The sequence below is a fragment of the Ovis aries genome, chromosome 24, assembly GCF_016772045.2.
Source record: "Ovis aries strain OAR_USU_Benz2616 breed Rambouillet chromosome 24, ARS-UI_Ramb_v3.0, whole genome shotgun sequence".
NCBI lineage: Eukaryota > Metazoa > Chordata > Mammalia > Artiodactyla > Bovidae > Ovis > Ovis aries.
The window spans coordinates 16,114,530-16,133,831 of record NC_056077.1 but is presented as its reverse complement, the minus strand read 5'-3'; the positions used below and the strand labels follow the sequence as shown (position 1 = coordinate 16,133,831).

Below are 19,302 nucleotides of genomic sequence, written 5' to 3'. Positions count from 1 at the left end.
ATCTATCTGTCATTCCTCTACCTACTTACCTCAGTACCTCTGCAGAAAATTGTACAAAGCACTATCTATCTATACTGACCTTGGGGCGCATACATCAAGCTCATCCCTCCAGCTTTTCTGAGCATTAGCAAGTCTTTCTACTGGTTCAGTTCAGTTCAATCGCTCAGTCGTGCCCAACTCTTTGCGACCCCATGGACTGCAGTGCACCAGGCTTCCCTGTCCATCACCAACTCCCAGAGCTTGCTCAAACTCATGTCCATTGAGTCGGTGATGGCATCCAATGACGCCAAAGCAATTTTTTTTTTTATTTTTTGTGGAAAAATAGGAGAGAGGTTGAGAAAATAAGATTCCGATGTCATATGGCCCCAAGTCTGACACTCACCAACGCTAGGTCCTGTGTGTCTTTGTGCGAGTTACTTAACCTCTCTGACCCTTAGGGTCCTCATCTGGAAGCTGGATATCATGAAAAGACCCATGGAATAATGGCATTTGAGGATTCAGTGGGGAAAATCAGTTCTCGGCAAATGGTAAAGGTCAGTAAGAGTGGGGATCACACCAGCGCTGCTAACCAAATTCACACTCCTTTCAGGCATTCTTTTTGCATCTCTAGATCACTTGGTTCCCGGGTAACCACCATCTGGAGACCAGAAATGCATTCACATCCGCAAGTCAGGGAGTCCTCCGTACCCCCAGGGACAGCCTGCTGAGAGAAAACTGACCCAAGGGATTATTCGACTTCCTCATTCATTAATCTGGCTGTTAAGCAGAGAAAGTCCTGCTGATGCCAACAGATGCGAAGTTTGGCTGTGCTGACTGCAGAGAGAAGAGGCCTCGGCAGCCGATCAAAGCATCTCCCCCAACTGGGTACAGCTGCCTGGGAACACTGGGGGGAGGCCGAGGCAGTGAGTACCAGGGAGACAGAGGACGCGTGGAGGGACGGGCCCCCAGCTGCCCCAACGTCCCGATGCAGGCTGAGCCCCGGGCAAGCCATGCTGCTGTGGCCTGATGTATGGACAGAGCTCACAATGAAATCTCGAAGTCAGGCACACCTGTGGCACCTGTGTTCCAGGACGGAGCAGGTGATGCCTTTCTTGGGAGCAAAGGGGACTGGGGCGGGGAGAGGTGGGAGCGGGCAGGGGCCGCTGACCCAGGGCTCAGAAGATATCCTCCACTCACTTCTGCCTGGCTGGCTCTTCCATACTCAGCCACATCTGCCATCTTTCTCAGGCCATATGGGCGATATTTGGGGCACCACGTTCTGCCAGAAAACTTCTCCTCTGCCCCTCTCGTCTGCCCTGCCTGCAGACAGCTGAAGAAGATCCCCTCGTGAGTCCCACGATGGGCTGAGGCCCAGCACAGAGTCAAAGCTGGCCACGGGCTTGGGCCAACAGTTACAAAGAACACATCTGCACTTTGGTTGGGTTCCAACATCTCTTTAACATCAGAGATCAGAACTCAGGGAAAGACAACAGTATGCTATGGCTCCCCAAAGCCCGAGCGCCAGATGAGACTGATGCACTGTTGTCTGGAGACAAACTGAGTCATTTCCCCAGCAGCATGGCACCAGTGCAGAAAGCCAGCCATGTGCCACAGCTGGCTCACCTGGCAAACCAGGGCTCAGGTATCTGGGACCCATGGACGTAATTGTGGGAGAGGTCACTGTGTAGGTGGGGGAACTGTCAGGCACAACGTACTAGCCAGAGCCAGGGCATGCAAACTGTTCTTGCCCATGAAGGTTTTGCAGAACTGGTGGGGCAATTTCCATAGTAAAAGATGCAGCTGGGGCAAGAACAGAACCATCCAGAACCATCTAGAACCATCGAGGCTACTGTATCCCAGATTGGCTTCCAGAATTCTGGGTGCAGACTATGTGCCCAGGGATTTTCTGAGTCATAAATTTTCTCTCTGGGGAAAGACTGATAGAGAAGGGCCAGCATCTCATAATCCATGGGGTAGACCAGGGAGAGACACATTTCCCAAAGTGCAATGCACATAAATCTGAGAGGATGCTGTGATGAGTTTAAAGGGTACCCAAAGGAGCTTTTTAATTCTATTAATTCAATATTAAAAGTTTTGCAAAAAAATAAAAAACATAACTGGCTCATCAAACTTGTAGTTTCACCAATATTATTCCCTGAGATAGCATTTCTCAACCTCGGCCCTACCAACGTTTCAGGCAAGATAATTTTTCCTGTGGGGGTGTCTTGTGCCTTGTAGAATATTTAGCAGCCTCTCTGGTCGCTCCTGCCTGGAAAATCCCATGGACAGAGGAGCCTGGAAGGCTGCAGTCCATAGGGTCGCTGAGGGTCGGACACAACTGAGCAACTTCACTTTCACTTTTCACTTTCATGCATTGGAGAAGGAAATGGCAACCCACTCCAGTGTTCTTGCCTGGAGAATCTCAGGGACGGGGGAGCCTAGTGGGCTGCCGTCTATGGGGTCACACAGGGTCGGACACAACTGAAGCGACTCAGCAGCAGCAGCAGTTGGTCACTACCCACTAGATGCCAGTAGCGAGCCCCCTCCAAGGTGAGATAACCAAAAATGTCTTCAGACATTGTCAAACATCCTCTGAAGGTCAAAGACACTCCTGATTGGGAATCATCAGTTTAGGGTAAGTCTACTTCCAAAAGTAAAACAAGTTAATGTCAGGGAAAATGTATTGTAGGTGACTTAGGATAAACAAAATATACAATTCACATATGGCAAATGTGGCTGAGGTGACAGCCACATCACCTCCTGGCTGGCAGGAGTTTGGGAAAAAGCAGACGAGAGGATGGCCAAACAGGAGCTAAAATTGGGTGTTTATCTCCTTAAAATCCCACCACTGCTCCTTCGTGTTGGCTCTGTTTTCTGGCTATCCCTGAAGTCGACTGGGCTTCCCTGGCAGCTCAGATGGTGAAGAATCTGCCTTCAGTGAGGGAGACCCGGGTTTGATCCCTGGTTTGGGAAGATCCTCTGGAGAAAGGAATGGTAACCCACTCCAGTATTCTTGCCTGGAGAAGTCCATGGACAGAGGAGCCTGGTGGGCTACAGTCCATGGGGTTGTAAAGAGTCTGACATGACTGAGCAACTAATATTTCTGAAGCCAAATAAGTAAATGGAGGTGGGGAGAGGACAAAAGAACCCAAAGGAACCCTTAGAATCCACTTTCCTCACAACTTCTGGCCTTCCATGAAGGAAGGAGGAGTAGGGTGGGCGTACCTCTCACTCCCCTGGGGAAGACAGGGCAGAGATGCTCGTGATGAGGGTAAAGAGTGGGAGGCAGGTGGTCCCTGGAGCTGCAGGAGTCACTGAAAAGCCTTGAGAAGTTCAGCTACGTGCGTTCGCCTGTCTCACACTCTGTTAGCTGTGGGGTGCTGGCTGGGATGCACCCTGTCTTCTCTCTTTGGTATCTGACCAGCCCACAGAGCTAAGGAAATGATCAACCCGAAGATACACCTCCTTAGCTTCACAGACTTAGAAAATGAACTTGCGGTTGCCAGGTCTGATTCTTCCCATGGAGCTTTCAGAACCTGGGTTCACACACAACGTCTGAACAGGGCAGCGAGACAGCCGTTATGTGTCTGTCCCGTTTTTCTGAGTCCTGGAGCCAAGAGGATGTTGATAAACGCTCCCTGGAGAAGTGGTTCCAGAGCATCAGGACAGAGAAGGTGTCAGAGACCATGGGGACGTACTCACCTGGGTCTCCAGGGTGATCACTGGGCTTGGCTGTGGGTCCTGTGGGGAAAAAGGAGAAAATGCCTGTGAGTGGTGGGGAAATGTAACCTACTACCCCGGCACCACTTTAAAACGAGGCTGTACCTCTGAGGTGCTCAAGCAACCGCAGGGGAAGGGTGGCCCCATTCGGTCGCCCCCATTCCGTGCGACATTCTCCACCTCCTCCCACACCCACATGAGGAAGGAGGATAAAACCTTTCACTAGGAGGCTGCAGGGACACCCGCAGGAGATCACGCAAGAAGATGAAGTGCAAGCGTAAAGAAAGAACAAACAAAGCCCCCTTGCAGAGCCTCTCAAAGTGTGTTCAAAGCATCGATGGGAAGGAGAAGATGGGTCCGCATGAGGATTAGAAATGAACCTGAAAGATATAAAGTCCCGATGAGGGGCAAGGCCACCACTTTGTGTCTGATCTGGGAACGAATGAGGGAAGGAATGAGACAGGGGGACAAGAACGAGCTTAATTCCTGGGCTGTGTGGCACATTCCAATGGGCTGGGGAGGATTCCTTTCAGGAGAGAGAAGGCCAGAGAAAGTCCCATTCATTCACTTGCGACAAAAGCCAATTGACTGGAAATGCTCGGTGGTAAATTCTCTCGGGTCATTAAACGTGAACTCCGGGGTGGGGGCAGGGTGGGTACAGAGGAGGAAGGGAGGCCTGGAGAGGAGGTAACAGTTTTCAGCAAGTGGATTCCAAAGAAAACAGGAAGCTCAGCACATAAAGGCTATTTTTGTCTGGACTATGTTGGCCCTGCACTTAATCATCTTGGATTCATGATTCTGGGAAAGTAACCTCAAGCTGCCTCTGACTGAGAATGGGCACGATTTTAGAGCCCCGAAGGGCAAACTCAATTGGAAGCTTTGCTTTATCTAAGCAGATTTTCCAACACAGGCTTCCAGAAAGCATGCAAATTCGCCCCAGCCCCCTGGCCTCTGCTGTGAACAAGAAGGAAATGTAGAAATCATGCCTTATTCGTCTTTCTGTGATGGGCTTATTTTACTTAGCACAACGTTCTCGAGGTTCACCCGTGTTGTTCCAAATGGCAGGATTTCCTTCTTATTTGAAGGCTGAATGATATCCCACTGTGTATATATATGGGGCTTCCCAGGTGACTCAGTGGTAAAGAATCTGCCTGCCATTGCAGGAGCCACAAGAGACTTAGGTTTGATGCATCCCTGGGTCGGAAGATCCCCTGGAGGGGGAAATGGCAACCCATTCCAGTATTCTTGCCTGGAAAATCCCACGGGCAGAGGAGCCTGGCGGGCCACAGTCCATGGGGACACGACTGAGTGAGTGAGCACGCAGGCAGTGCATATATATATACATATATATATATATATATATACACCATATTTTCTTTATTCACCAGTCAGTGGACATACTGGTTGTTTCCATGTTTTGGCTATTAAGAATTTGGCTTCCAGGATCATGGGGGTACAGACCTCATAATTCCACTTTTATGAGGCAACTAAAATAAACTCTCAGAGAAGCAGAGAGTAGAAGGGTGGTTGGCAGGGGCTGGAAGGAGCGGGAAAGCGGGGAGATGCTATGTATCTGGTATGAAGTTTCAGTCCCACTAGCCAAATAAGCTCCAGAGACCTGCTGTATGACACGGAGCCTAGAGTTAGCAACATGGCACTGTACACTGAGAATTTCAGTCAGAGGACAGACCTCATGTTAAGTGTTCTTTCCATAATTTAAAAAAAAGTGCGGAGACACTGGAACATCTAAACCCTGCACCATCCTAAGTAACGGTCACCCACGTTCTTGATCACTGCTCCTCCGTGGCATCTTTATAACGATGCCTGGTTCTGATGAGCATCAGACACCTGACCCCAGGAACGCTTTGCCTTCTGGTCTGTTCTGACCTTGTTTCCTTCAAGACAAGGGACTCTTCTCTCCCAATTCCAGTTCTAATTCCCAGCGTCTCTTCAATGGTGCAGCTCAGAGGTTGATGGCAAGAGGACATTTCACCCTCATTTTCACACTCCACCCTGGCCCTGAACATTCCTCAACCCCAAGAAGATACTGAGGGGTGTTTCTCCCCCTCTCCCCACACTGCAGCTTTGGCCCACAAAGAAACTTGGAAAAAGACTTCCCTGATGGTCCAGCGGTTAAGAATCCACCTTGCAATGCAGGGGGACGAGAGTGCGATCCCTGCTGGGGGAACCAAGATCAACACTAGAGAGTCCATGTCCTAAAGAGCCTGCAATGATGCAAGGAAGATCCCACGTGCCCCAACTAAGACCCAGCACAGCCACACAAATAAATATTAAAACAACAACCACAACCTTGAAGAAGTCTTGTAAGAAATACTGCAGCCCTCTGTCTTCAAACCCTTACCAGCTCCTTCTCAAGGGGAAAGAGGTAGCCACTACAACGGAGGAGAACCTTCCCTGAACCACTCTTTATTCAAGTGAGGCTCATTATTGTAGCATCCTTCATGGAGCCCCCCAGCCAGCTCCGGTATCACTTGTCTGCAGAGAGAGTGAACCTTGTGCTCCCAGGCTCCCAGGGTCAGGCCAAATACACTGCACAGGGCCCATTCTAGTCCAGGAGGCAAGGCCATGGTCCTGGTCCATGTTAGGCAGCATGGGTCAGATCCACGCTATTTAGTGAGAGACAGCACGCAAGTCAGTGCTTCAGCTCAAGTCAGTCTCTGTGTGTCTGTCTGTCCCTCTCTCTATTCTGATCCCAGCATCCAGATTTTGACTGGAAAATAAGAAGCTGCTTCTCAGACATTAGCTTCATTTTTTAAGGCCAGGTCCTTGCAAAGCATTGGATGGGGTGTTGGGTGCATGCCCAGATTAATTAAGCTGTACTTCACAGTGCATTTGGCTGTTGTTTGGGGCTTACGCTTCACTGCTCAGAATCCCACGGGGGAGGCGGGGGAGAGGGGAGAATGCCATCCTGAACCCCATGAACAACTTCACTGGAAAAGACCTTCCCGGGAAGCCACAGGAAACCTCTGACATCTGTGTTGACAAAACCCAGAGCCTGATCTGTGGGTACAATGCTGCACCAACTATCTGGTGTTCCAGGATCAGAGATCCTCTGGGTGCAGGGTCAGAGGATTAATATTCATTGAAAAGCTCCTAGAAAAACAAAAGCAAAAATCTACCGATTTAGCATGTTAATTACTTAGCCAAGAAGACAGACAAAGTAACTCACAAACGGCCATGTCATTAACACTTAAGATTCACTGGCCAACAAATTCATGCTCCCCTCCCTCTGTGCACATTTGAGATATAAGACTCTCCCTGCTGCTGCGGCTGCTAAGTTGCTTCAGTCGTGTCCGACTCTGTGTGACCCCATAGACTCTCCCTACAGAGGCTCAGACCAGAGGATTCAAGGTATGACGGTATCTCTGTGAGGTCTCACTTTCAGTAACATCCTCCTTAATTGGAAAGGCTAACGAAGTGGAACCGGGTCAATGATGCTGTCTGCCTAATCCATCGCGTCTGTCTAAACTGGGACTCTTTGGTTTACAGTAGAGTAAATTCCTGTCTGTCAGAGGAAAGGCTCTTGGAGACCAACGGGGAATTCGCAACGTGCTCGGATGCTACAGTGGAGAGCTTTTAGAATCTTAATGTGGGGACCAAGAACCAGGGAACCACCTAAAGCAAGGAAAGCCCTTTCGTATCATCTGCTGCAATGACTAAAGTGGGGAAGCCAAGTGGGGAACTGGGTAGACAGCATTAGTGGCCCTCATTTTCACCACTCCCTCGATCCACACCCTCTGGTCACATGATCGTGCATTTCTTTGCAGAGCAAGCTTCCTCCTCCCTGAACTCGGGCTTGCCCATTAGCAGTTAAGACATCGTAGAAGCTTGAAATGTGTGTGCATGATTGAGCATGACCTCTTGTGCTTTTGCTGGTCAGTGCAGGAGAATACACCCCAGGTAGCCTGCTGGTCCAAGGGAGATGAGAGGCACTCGGGGCAGACCCAATCCAATCTGCAGCTTGAAGCTAAGTCCAGCCTCAATTAGCCAACCCCGAGCCAACCTTCACTCACAGACAGAATATGTGCCTGTTGTCTCAAGCCACTGAGTTTCAGGTTGACTTGTTACACAGTGCCGTTGTGGTGAATATACTCTCTAAGGTAGACCTTGATAGAACTAAAATGTATTGTATAAACAGTCCAGCCTTGGAAATGAAAAGATACATATTCTCCCTAAGTCTGCAAATACATCCCAGGAACCTGCAATAACTACAGCTAATAGCTATCACTTACTGAGACCCTGCTATGTACCAGGCTCCATTCGAGATGTTCCTTACGCCAAGCAAAGAAACACTCACCATCAGTATCTGGTACTACCTCTGAGTCAGCCTTCAGCCCTCTTCACTAAATATACCAGTTCTTCTGAATTTGTTTAGGTGCCATTACAACATATTGAGGCTTCCCTGGTGGCTCAGATGGTAAAGAATCCACTTGCAATGCAGGAGACCCAGGTTTGATCCCTGGGTCAGGAAGATCCCCTGGAGAAGGGGGTGGCTACCCACTCCAGTATTCTAACCTGGAGAATTACATGGAAGAGGAGCCTGGCGGGCTACACTCCAAGGGGTCACAAAGAGTCAGACAGGACTAAACAACCAACACTTTCAGCTGCACAGCAACATTACAGGGGATCATCACTCAGAACCTCCTTGCTCTGAGATAAAGACATTTCTCATTCCTTTGGTTTATTCTAAACTTTATTCCATGGGGATATTATTTGACCAAGATTCAGAATAGTCATGAATACTAGTAGTAACTTACTAAGCTACTTGTTAAGTAATGGCTAATGATTTGTTAACTTCATACCATGTTTCAGGCAGTGGCTTAACCTCTATACACACATCATTCCATTTATCCTTGTAACAACTTTATGGTAGGCACTACTATTATTCCCTCTATAGAGATGGGGAAACTGATGACCACAGAGATTGAATAACTTGTCCAAGTTTACACAGATATTGTTGAAGCCTGGATTCAATCCCAACACCCTGTATTCAAGAAACCTGTGCTATTTTAGAGTAGCTCTATCAGACAATACAGTCCTACCTTAGACAAAGTAATCCTGCAACCTAGATAATGTTTATCAAAAGGAAGAATACAGGAAGTAAAAGGTTAAATACCACCTTAACTACTGGCATCCTTTTTGAGCATCTGTATTTTTTTAAAAAGGTAGTGGACACGGTTGATAGAAATTAGCACACATGTCAAGACTAAAAACAAAAGGCTGTCACTGTGCCACAGCATGAACCACGCAGAGTTAGCCAAACTCGTTCACACACGTTTACTATGCTCCAACTCAGCAGCCAGCACTCTGCCTGGCGGGCACCATGAGGGAGACAGAACTGAGTTTCAAGGCACTCTGCATGCCCTTCTATCCCAAAGCTAACTGTTTAAATGAGGTGGGAGCCTGATTACAGGTCCTGGAGAAATTGAAACTTGTTTGCACCTCAAGAGTCTTGCTTGTAAGACCAGGGAAACCAGGCTCAGATACTTCTGAGCCCATCAGGGCCACGGGCCTAATTTTAACAAGCAATTAAGCTTTCATAAAGAATGCAGAGAGAAGAGGAGGAATTTGTTCATTTTCATTCCAGGCCTGCATGAAACGTTTCTGGCGTTCCTAGTCATGCTGAGCCCCGGGTAAGCCTCAGTGGTTGGAAGGGGCATTTTCCCTCCCTGTCTTTGATAAGACATCATATCTATGTCTTATATGATATGAGATATCATAAGATAGTGCTTGTTCTTAGGCATTAAGCAAAGACTTTGGGATATAGGTGACAAACCTGTGACTCAGGCTTCCTGAGTCAGTTCCCCCTCCGAGGCCCATCAAGTCAGCAGATAGACAATGGGTTCCTAGTAAGACTCAGCACAGACACACCCAGGACGACGCTGCAGAAGGCTGGATGGCCCTCTCTCAGGGAGTCCTCTGATTCGCTGTAGGAGGGAGCTTCCACCATCCAGAGCCTGGATCTAAACTCATCACTGTTCAACACCAGTTTCCAACACCTTGGAAAATGCAAGGAGCTCTTCATGGGATCAAAAACTCAGCACCGCTGCCTGCTGGAGAAATGTACTCCCTGGCGAGAGCACCCAGTGGAAGCTGAGCGTGGATGCCAGGCCAGAGGCCTAACTGGATGTGGTCACTTGTACTGCAGGCTGCGCACAGGGTAAAGAAGGATCATTTGTGGGAAAAAAAAAATACAGGTTTGGGGTTAGCCCTGGGTTCAGATCATGCACAAGCCCAGTTCTAGTCTTGCTCATGCTGCCGTAACAAAGTACCACAGGCTGAGTGGCTTACACAAGAGAAACTTATTTTCTCACAATTCTGGGAGCGAGAAGTCCAAGGTCAAGGTACCAGCAGGGTTCTTTCCTTCGGAGGCCTCTCTGCCTACCTTGCAGACGGCTGCCTTCTCACTGTGTACTCGCATCGTCTGTTTACTCCATACAGGAGCCTCTGGGTGTCTCGGTGTGCCCAAAGTTCCTCTTCTCATAAAGATACCAATCAGACTGGACTGTTGTTTTTGTTTAAGTCACTCAGTCATGTCCAGCTCTTTTTGTGACCTCACGAACTGTAGCCCACCAGGCTCCCGTGTCCATGAGATTTTCCAGGCAAGAATATTGGAGTGGGTTGCCATTTCCTTCTCCAGAGGATCTTCCTGGCCCAGGGATCGAACACACATCTCCGGCATTGGCAGGCAGATTCCCTACCCCTGAGCCATCTGGGAAACCCTCAGACTGGATTAGAAATCCCTTCTAAAAGCCACATTTTAACTGAATCACTTATTTAAAGGCTTTGCTCCCAAGAACTGGGGTTGGCGAGTCAGCACACAACAACCCCTTAGACTAGTGACCTCAGCCAAACCTCACAGCATCTGTGAGCTTTACTTTCTCATTTACATAATATTAACAGGAGGGTCTATATTCTCCTACAGAGCTACTGCAAGACAGTAAAGCATAGACTGTATGGTCTGGCAAACTCTGTAAGTGAAAACGGCACTGATAACAATCACACCAGCTTAACAGGTGTGAACCTGGACCGTCTCACACCAACTCTGATGCACAGTCACCTCCTGTCTTGAAAACGGGATAGCACTGATCAGAGGCTGTTGTGAACATTAACTAAAACCAGATATTTTAAATGTTTGGTCTCTGGCTATAAACTCAAAGATAATCGTCTCTTTGTTTTCTTCTTCCAGGTTTACGAAGGCTAAGACATAACCCTCCACACCCTACCCTACTCGATCATAATTCTTCTGGACTGAGAATTATTGTACATAACTGTAGGCATGCATGCTTAGTCGCTCAGTCTTATCTGAATCTTGGACCCCATGCCAGGCTCCTGTGTCCCTGGGGTTTTTCAGGCAAGAACACTGAAGTGGGTTGCCATTTCTTCCTCCAGAGGATCTTCCCAATCCAGGGATCAAACCCACGTCTCCTGTATCTCTTGCCTTGCAGGCGGATTCTTTCCCACTGAGCCATCGGAGAAGCGTATTGTACCTAAGTGGACAGCAGTGAGATGGGTCAAGTTACCTACTTCATTTTGAAAGCTGACTTGTGTCAAGCACATGAACTCCTTGTAATCCTGCCAAGGGAAGTCTCAAACTGACCATTTTACAGATCCAAGAACTGATGCTCCAGTAGGACAATTTGCTCGAGAACATAGATTTGATAAGGGATGGGGCCAGGTCTGGTGCTCAGGTTTGTACACTGCCAGAAACTGGTCCTTAAACCAATATCCTGGTGTTTCCAATAGTGTGAACTTACTGAATCAGGCTCTCTGGGCAAGGATCCAAAGAATCTGCATTTTTATTAGACATTCTTGGGCAAGTTAGGCAGACTGAAGCCTGAGAACCCTTGTATTATATTCCAAATAATACAAGACTAAAGGCATCCGAAGTGAGAAGGACACACCCTGTGAAAAACCAAAAATCTCGCTTAGGACTCCAACCTCTGACACCAGCTAGCCACCAAGTGTCTGACGCACGCTTGGGACTCTGGTGCTCAGGCTTTGTGCCTCCAAGAAATTTCATGATGGGTGTGTCCCGGCCTCTCCTGGATACTCTAAGAGAATAGCACAGACTGAGTGGGTTATAAACAGCAGAAATTTATTTCTCACAGTTCTGGAGTCTATGAGCCCAAGGTCAAGGTGCTGGCAGACTCGGTGTCTGGCGAGAGCATCCTGATTCATAGACAGCTGTCTTTTTGCTGTGACCACACATGGCAGAAGATTCAAGGGAGTTTTTCAGGGTCTCTTTTATAAGGGCACTAATCTCATTCATGGGAGGCTCCTCTCTCTGATGACCTAATCACCTCCCAAAGGCCCCAAGTCCTAACGCCATCCCGCAGGGTGTTAGAATTTCAACATATGAATTTTTAGAGGGACACGCATATTCCGTCTGGGCTTCCCTGGTGGCTCAGTGGTAAAGAATCTGCCTGCAGTGCAGGAGACTTGGGTTCAATCCCCAGGTTGGGAAGATCCCCTGGAGGAGGGCATGGCAACCTACTCCAGTATTCTTGCCTAGAGAATTCCATGGACAGAGGAGCCTGGCAGGCAACAGTCCATAGAGTCATAAAGAGTCAGACACGACTTAGTGGCTAAAACCACCACCATACAGTCAGTCTTCAGCAAGGTGCAGGGTGGTTTCTGCCCCTTCTTTTCTCCCCATGTAAATGGTGAAGGTATCCCTCTTGCCCCAGAAACCTGGTCAGCACTCCCCTCCCTTCAGCATTCCCCCCAGGGGCGTGTGACCCCTTCTCAATTCTTTCTCAAGGTCTGGTCACAGCCATCAGGGTGCTCACACAATGGCGCTTTCTGTGGGATTCCACGGCGTGCTTATCTTACACGGCAGGGGCTCCAGAGATGAAGGCGGGACACGTGCCGGCCAGGCGGCCCCGGGCGACGAGGGAGGCACACCAAGGACACAGAACACCCTTGTTCTCTGAGAAAGGCTGCCCTTGGAACATGAGCACAAGCCGGCACCACACAGACTCACCTTGTTGGAAAACGCGAAGTCACCTTCAAAGAGGACTCAGGGGAGAAAGCAGAAACCCCGTGGAGAAGGCAAGGGGCCTCTCCCTGCTTCAGAGAGACGGTGACAGATGTGACTGGGCCCTGAAAACGGGGTGGAATTCCCTTGCTCTGTCTGTCTCTTTTTGGTCTTGAAAGTTCTAAAAGTTCAGAGACCTTTTAGGTCTTCTTCTGCATTCCCTCCACATATTTAAGTCCAGACCTCAGAAGGGAGCAACAGAACCTCAAAGAACTGCAAAAGGAAGCTCGAAGCTCTTGGATCAGTAGTTGACTATCTCCAGCCTGGAAAGAGAGGAGAAACCACAGATGCATGGAAGCTCGGCAATGGCTCTGGTGTTTCTCAGTTCCGTGTGTGTATCTTTGAGCACAAAGAGTCACTAAAAATCTAAACCGTTATACGGAACACTTTGTGCTGTGTGGGCCTCCAGAGGTTTTGTAATCCTTTACAAAGTGCACAGAACTACAATTCTCAGAACTATGTTTTGAATACACCTGCCTGAGGCCCTGGATGCGCATTTCTGCCAGAAAGTACAGCTTCCAGCTGTGTGGCTGCTGCCTGGTTACTTACTGCTCATAACTGTCACCTCCCTCTTATTCATGCAGTGATCCTGGGTCATGTGGCTGATCAATACTGATGACAATCAGAAAATTAGCCAACACTGGGCTCACAGTGAAGCAAGACATTATAATAAGTGGGCTGTAAGAACAGCTCAGATTATTCATAGGTATTATTAATATTAACAGCTCCATTTTACAGGATGGTATAACCGAGGCTCAAAGGCATTCATTACTAAATCGCAGAGACAAGGTTTGGATCAGGACAGCCCAACTCCTGAGGGCTTCCCTGGTGAGTCAGATGTAAAGAATCTGCCTGCAATGCAGGAGACCCAGGTTCAATCCCTGGGTCGGGAAGATCCCTTGGAGGAGGGCAAGGCCACCACTCCAGTATTCTTGCAGGGAGAACTACATGGAGAGAGGAGCCCAGAAGCTACAGGCCATGGCGTCGCAGAGTCAAACACAGCTGAGTGACTAACACACACACACACACACACACACACACACACACACACACACACAGCCCAAGCCCTGAAGCTGTACTTTTGACCACTAGACTATGCTGTTTCCCAGGGGTACGACCACACTGTAAATCAGAATCCCTTAAGCACGGTTCGTGGGTCTGGGAGTTGTTGGCGCTAGGAAGTCTTATGAACCAGGGAACTGGATCACATGGTATTAGGAAATACCAAATCGTCCCATTTGGTTGCTATGGATCTTTGGCTAATTACTTAACTTATAATAATATTAATAACAACAGCAAGAGTAATAATAATAACTATCTCAGTGGTTACTGTAAAGACTGACAGAGATGGAGTATCAGAACCTGGCTCAGTCCTGGTGGCGAGTAAGCAAGCCACAAATATTAGTTCTTCTTGGAGGACAATTACTGTCACTTTATAGAATGTGTTTTTCATGGCTAGAAGGCATTTCAGACCAGAAACAAGACATGCCTGCTGCATGCCAAGAGAAAACTGAGCAACGCAACCTCCACCCGACACAGCCAGACAAGATGCGCTGGTAGACCGTCCGGGCTCACAGTCCTTCTGAAGCTGGCCCCCGGACTCTGCTGGGACACAAGTCTTCCTAAGCTCAGAATACAAGCCGCATCTCCAGCCCAGCCCAATAATTAGCTTTTCCCAGGCACAGGCCAGGCGACACCTACCAATTTGACACCCATCTGCTGTGGTCACCAAGATGGCAGGTGGCCCAAGTGGAAACAATGCTGCCAAGTTGTCCCAGAGACACTGTCCAGAGACACACACAGTGCTCTGTTTCACCACTTCTAGGACTGCAAGGTAGGTTTTCTGTTCCATAAGGATCTAGTTTAAAGATTTGAGCCCAAGAATCCCAAACTGTGAATACCAGAGAGACACTGAAGAGATACAGGGTAGGTGAGCAGCAGCTTCCCTATGGGATGGATGTCCAAGGTGGATACTACCAGGCAATTACTTGGCCTCAAATTCTCAGCACAGCTTGTGAACAGACACTATTGGTACATTCCTATTTTCCAGTGAGATGAAATGAATTTCCTGCCCTGACCTAGATCAAACCCATCAATTTCTATTATGGAATATGAGATCTGGGGCCTCTCAAGTGGCTCAGTGGTAAAGAATCCATCTGCCAAGCAGGAGACCCAGGTTCGATCCCTGGGTGGGCAAGATACCTTGGAGAAGGAAATGGGAACTCCTGGCATTCTTGCCTGGAGAATTCTCTGGACAGAAGAGCCTGGCAGGCTACAGTCCATGGGGTTGCAAAGAGTTGGACACGACTTAGTGATTAAATAGCAACAGCAGCATATGCAATCCAGAGTGGAAAGTAGTTTCCTAAGGGCACACACCGTTTAGAGCAAAACCCAGCCTAGAATCCAAGCTTCTTGATACAAAATCCTGGCTTCATCCTTTTTATTTGCGAAAACCAGTGTCTATGTGAGTCCTTCCCACACTCCTTTTCTTCATTTCCTCTTCTTCAGATCCTTACCAGAGCCTCTAGCCAGGACAACTTCTAGCTGTCCAAAAGACAGCATATCCCAGCTCTGGAGAAACTATGATTCAGCAGTGCTGCAAGTCTGGAATGTCTCCAAGAGGCCACACACAGAACTGCTGATTCAAGCCACGGGGGAACCGGATCCCAGGACGCGTACACATGGCAGTGGAGCAGAGAGCTTCACCTGGGAACAGGGAAGCCGCCTTCCTAGGCTAGAAGAGAGACGGATGGCAGGTGGGTCTGCAGGAGACAGGTACGCAGAGGCCTCGTACAAAGAGTCAGGGTCACGGTCATGAGGTTTCAAAGGGCTGGGTCCCAGGGAGACTCAGTGCTCCTTCCTGCCTCCCTGGCCTTCTCCTATATGTCTTAATGCTAATGAGGGTGACGAGGATGAAGGTAACTGAGCGAGCCAACGGACAATGGCCATTACGATACCTTTCATTTAAGTGCTTATGAAACACTCTGTTCATTTCTGTGCATTTCAGTAAATGCTCATTCCATCCTCCTGGGGCAGCTACTACAAGATGGCCATAAAGTCTGGAAACATACATGATTTTATTTTTTTCTCTTCTCATTGGGCAATGCTCCTGATGACATTATTTATATATTCGCCTGTTTCCAGACTATGGATCTCCTACAGTATTCCTAATTTACAGAGTAGGAAACAGAATCTCAGAAAGACTTGCCCAAAAAGCAGAGCCAGGCTCATTTAACCTTCATATCTCTTAAGAAGTTTTAAAAAACTAACCAAAGTGTGCGGAGGTGGTATGGTCTGACGTACATAGTGCACAATATTTTTTTTTTTTTTAAGCCAGTTGCCAACATTTAAAAAGTGGGTGATTTCACCATACACAGATTTCTGGCTTTTCTTAAATGTCAGATCCGGCCAAATGGGGATGTGGGCTGGCATGGCTACAGCTGGAGCTGAGTAGCTGCCACCTACTTAAGATGGGTACACATCCTCCTCTTGGCCACAGCCCCCACCCCACCTGCAGGGCTGGGGAGTTTGTGACCTCCCATCTCTTTTTAAAAATATTTATTTACTTACTAGGCTACATCATTGCTGTATGGGGGAATCTTCATTGTGTCATGAGCGATCTCTTGTTGAGACAGTCAGATTCTCTAGCTGTGGCTCAGTAGTTGCGGTGCACAGGCTTACCTGCCTCATGGCATGTGGGATATTAGTTCCCGGACTAAGACTGAACCCGAGTCTCCTGCATTGCAAGGCAGATTTTTAACCACTGGACCACCAGGGAAGTCCCCATGATCTCCCGTCTCTCAATGACCATATTTTACTGCTCCTCACAAGGGACAGTACCATTTTACCCGCCAGATGATTTATTTAATCAACATGATTCCATGGTCAGCCCTGGTACCAAGGAAGAAAAGCTCAGGATGCTAGGACTTGAGGGAAGAAAGAAAAGCTCTAATAAAGCACAGGGAAGCGGAGCTCTGCAGTTCACTCAGTGACAAGCCTCTACCTGGAGCCCAGTGGTCCTGACTTTTCGGGGGGTGGGGCAGGTGGCAGCGCTGGGCATCAGGCTGGGGGGTGCCCGGTGGGAAGGCTTCGGTGCAGAGTGTGGCACAGGAAGAGGTTGTTAGCACCCACTGTTCTCTTGCTTCCTGCACGTCCACCGCGTGCAGCTGCCTGTGAACTGGCTGTTTGTTCCTAGCCCTCCCGGAAGGAAGCGCTCTCATCACCCACGACGACAGAGTTGGCCCAAAGAGCCGAGAGCGTGTGCAGGGGCTGTGAGCCCAACTCTCCTTCTGTACAGGGCAGTCCCAAAGCTGCTGAGACAGGAAAAGGGGGAAGAAAGCGCAGCCCGGGAGAAAGCAGCGTGCAGGGCTCGCGGACAAAGCCCCAGCTGGGGAAAAGGGAGGAGGAGGAAGCCAGAGGCAAGGGGTCCTGCCGAGCCCACCGAGTCTGTACAATGAGCTCCTTTCACCAGTGAATAGAGTTCTCTCCTCGACTCGGCCTCAATGGCTTTGCTTCTGAAACAACCCATTCTCCACCCAGAAAGCCAACCTCGCCAGACCCTGTGCCAAGGTCAGGCAAGAGCCTGAGATCCTCAAGCAAGCTGATAATCAGCCCTCAGGAGACGACCACGGTGCCCAGGGCGGCTCGGCTGACCCACGTTTACAATGATCCCCTTTGATTTCTAGGCTTTCCTGCCCGGGGGGGGGGGGGGGGGGGCAGGGGACCCAGACTCACACGCGTGACATGTTTGGCATAACAGTAGGATCTATTCAGGATAGTAAGTGTTCTTTTCCCACGAACTTCATTGAGACATCTGTGCAAACAGAGGGGGCGGGAGGAGGCAGGATGAGAAACGATGAGCCCAGAGAAGCAGGATGCAAGTTCAAGTCTTCCGTCTCAAACTGACCAAATCCATGAGGCTGTGGGGCTCATCGCTGACCACCCAGCAGCAATGCCTGTTTTACAGGCTCCTTGAGAACAGCATCTTGGGGAGTTTACTGCCCACAGAGCAAACAGCAAAGTGGGGCCTACAGGCAGTAATCAGCTCAGATGGGTTTTGTTCAGCCCGTGCCGTGTTTCCAAAAGAAAAATGCTACACGTGAGGCCAGCACTTACAGTTCAGGAGGCTTCATGCAAAACTACAAAGCTCTGGCATTTCTTGGAAAATGAGGAGACCTGGAAACAGGAATCCATCAATTTCATAAGGCCCTGACTGCTGATCTGGGAAAAGGCTGTCTCTCTTAGATGGGGCATGTGCCCGCCCTCCAGCTAAGGGCACGTGCCTGACCCCCTCACTAAGGCCGCCATGTAGCTACGGTGGGCACTGGGGTTTGTAGCCTCTTGTATATCAAGTCCCAAAGCTCTCCGCAGAGGCCCTGGGATGGGAGAGAAGGCTGGGATATGGATTTATTGTCGAGCAAACTTGGCTACAAAATTCAATTGGCTACAAAATCCAAAACTGGACTCAAAAAATGTATATAAACACACACCCAGGAACACGTGGTCAGGAGCAGAGTCCACAAGTTTGGGGGGGTGGTTCTCTGCTCTCCTCCCTCCCTGCTATTTGAACAGCTCTTTTAGCTACTGGGCCCATTTTCCAAGATGATCTTCTTTATGCTTATATTTACCAAAATTCTGGGCCTGCCACACAAACAGCACTGGGCAAATTCTTGTTGAACCAAAATCAACCGAAGCTCAAGCGATGTTGGGATGGACCCTGAGAGACCCATGCTCAGAACCCAGCCCACTTAATAGTTGCAGGATGTCTTCCCAACTGCAAGTCAAGACAAGTCCCTTGGGAATGAAAGACGGAGCAGAAGTAGATGAGCTCAGCCTACTGGTTGGCTGAGGTCTGAGAAGAGGAAGCAGAGAGGGTCAACTTTATAGGCAACGCCCAACTTTATCGGCGACACAGCATATTTGAGATTCATGCTATGTAGCATGAGGTCTGTTGGGAAGACATGACATCATGCTGACATTGTAAAATAAAAGTAAGTTGCCAATGTATCCAAGGACCAAAAACTCATAAGAGTAGCCTTCAGAGTCCAGGCAGGTACAGTATAGTCTCTTGAAGCTCTTCTAGGTCTAAAAAGGCACATTGAGGTTTACTGCCTCGGCTTCTGTTGTATGTAGCTGAGACCATTCTCCAGCTTTGTATATGAGTGTGTGTGTGTGTGCGCATGTATGTTTGTGCACATACGTGAACATCTGAGAACATTCACATGAACATATATGTGGTATTTCCTATCCAAAGCCTTGCTAAAAAGCTGCAGGGGGATCTGCGGATTTCATCTGCCTAGCATCCCTCATTTTGGGGAATTTCCCTGAGACACCCTACTCTTGGTTCTAATTTCAAATGGACGCTGGGGGCGGGGAAGCAGCAACAGGAGAGATTCCACTGAGCAGACTTTTAGTTCAGAACTGTGACATGAACGAGAAAGAATAAAAGCATGCAGAATTTCATTCCTGCACTTTGCATTTAGTTATAATTATTTATGCAAGAGCATCTTTAAACACCAAATGGGGAAAATATTACAGTTGTT

The 19,302-nt window shown here is 48.7% G+C and overlaps 1 protein-coding gene across 1 annotated transcript in view; it reads right to left on the bottom strand.

The window, feature by feature from the left end:
* XYLT1 (xylosyltransferase 1) overlaps positions 1–19,302 on the bottom strand; it is a 349,663-nt gene that overhangs the window by 244,454 nt on the left and 85,907 nt on the right. Inside the window, exon 2 of the mRNA XM_027961195.3 lies at positions 3,682–3,720. Within this exon, the coding sequence (XP_027816996.2) occupies positions 3,682–3,720 (39 nt within the window). The remainder of the gene's footprint in view (positions 1–3,681; positions 3,721–19,302) is intronic.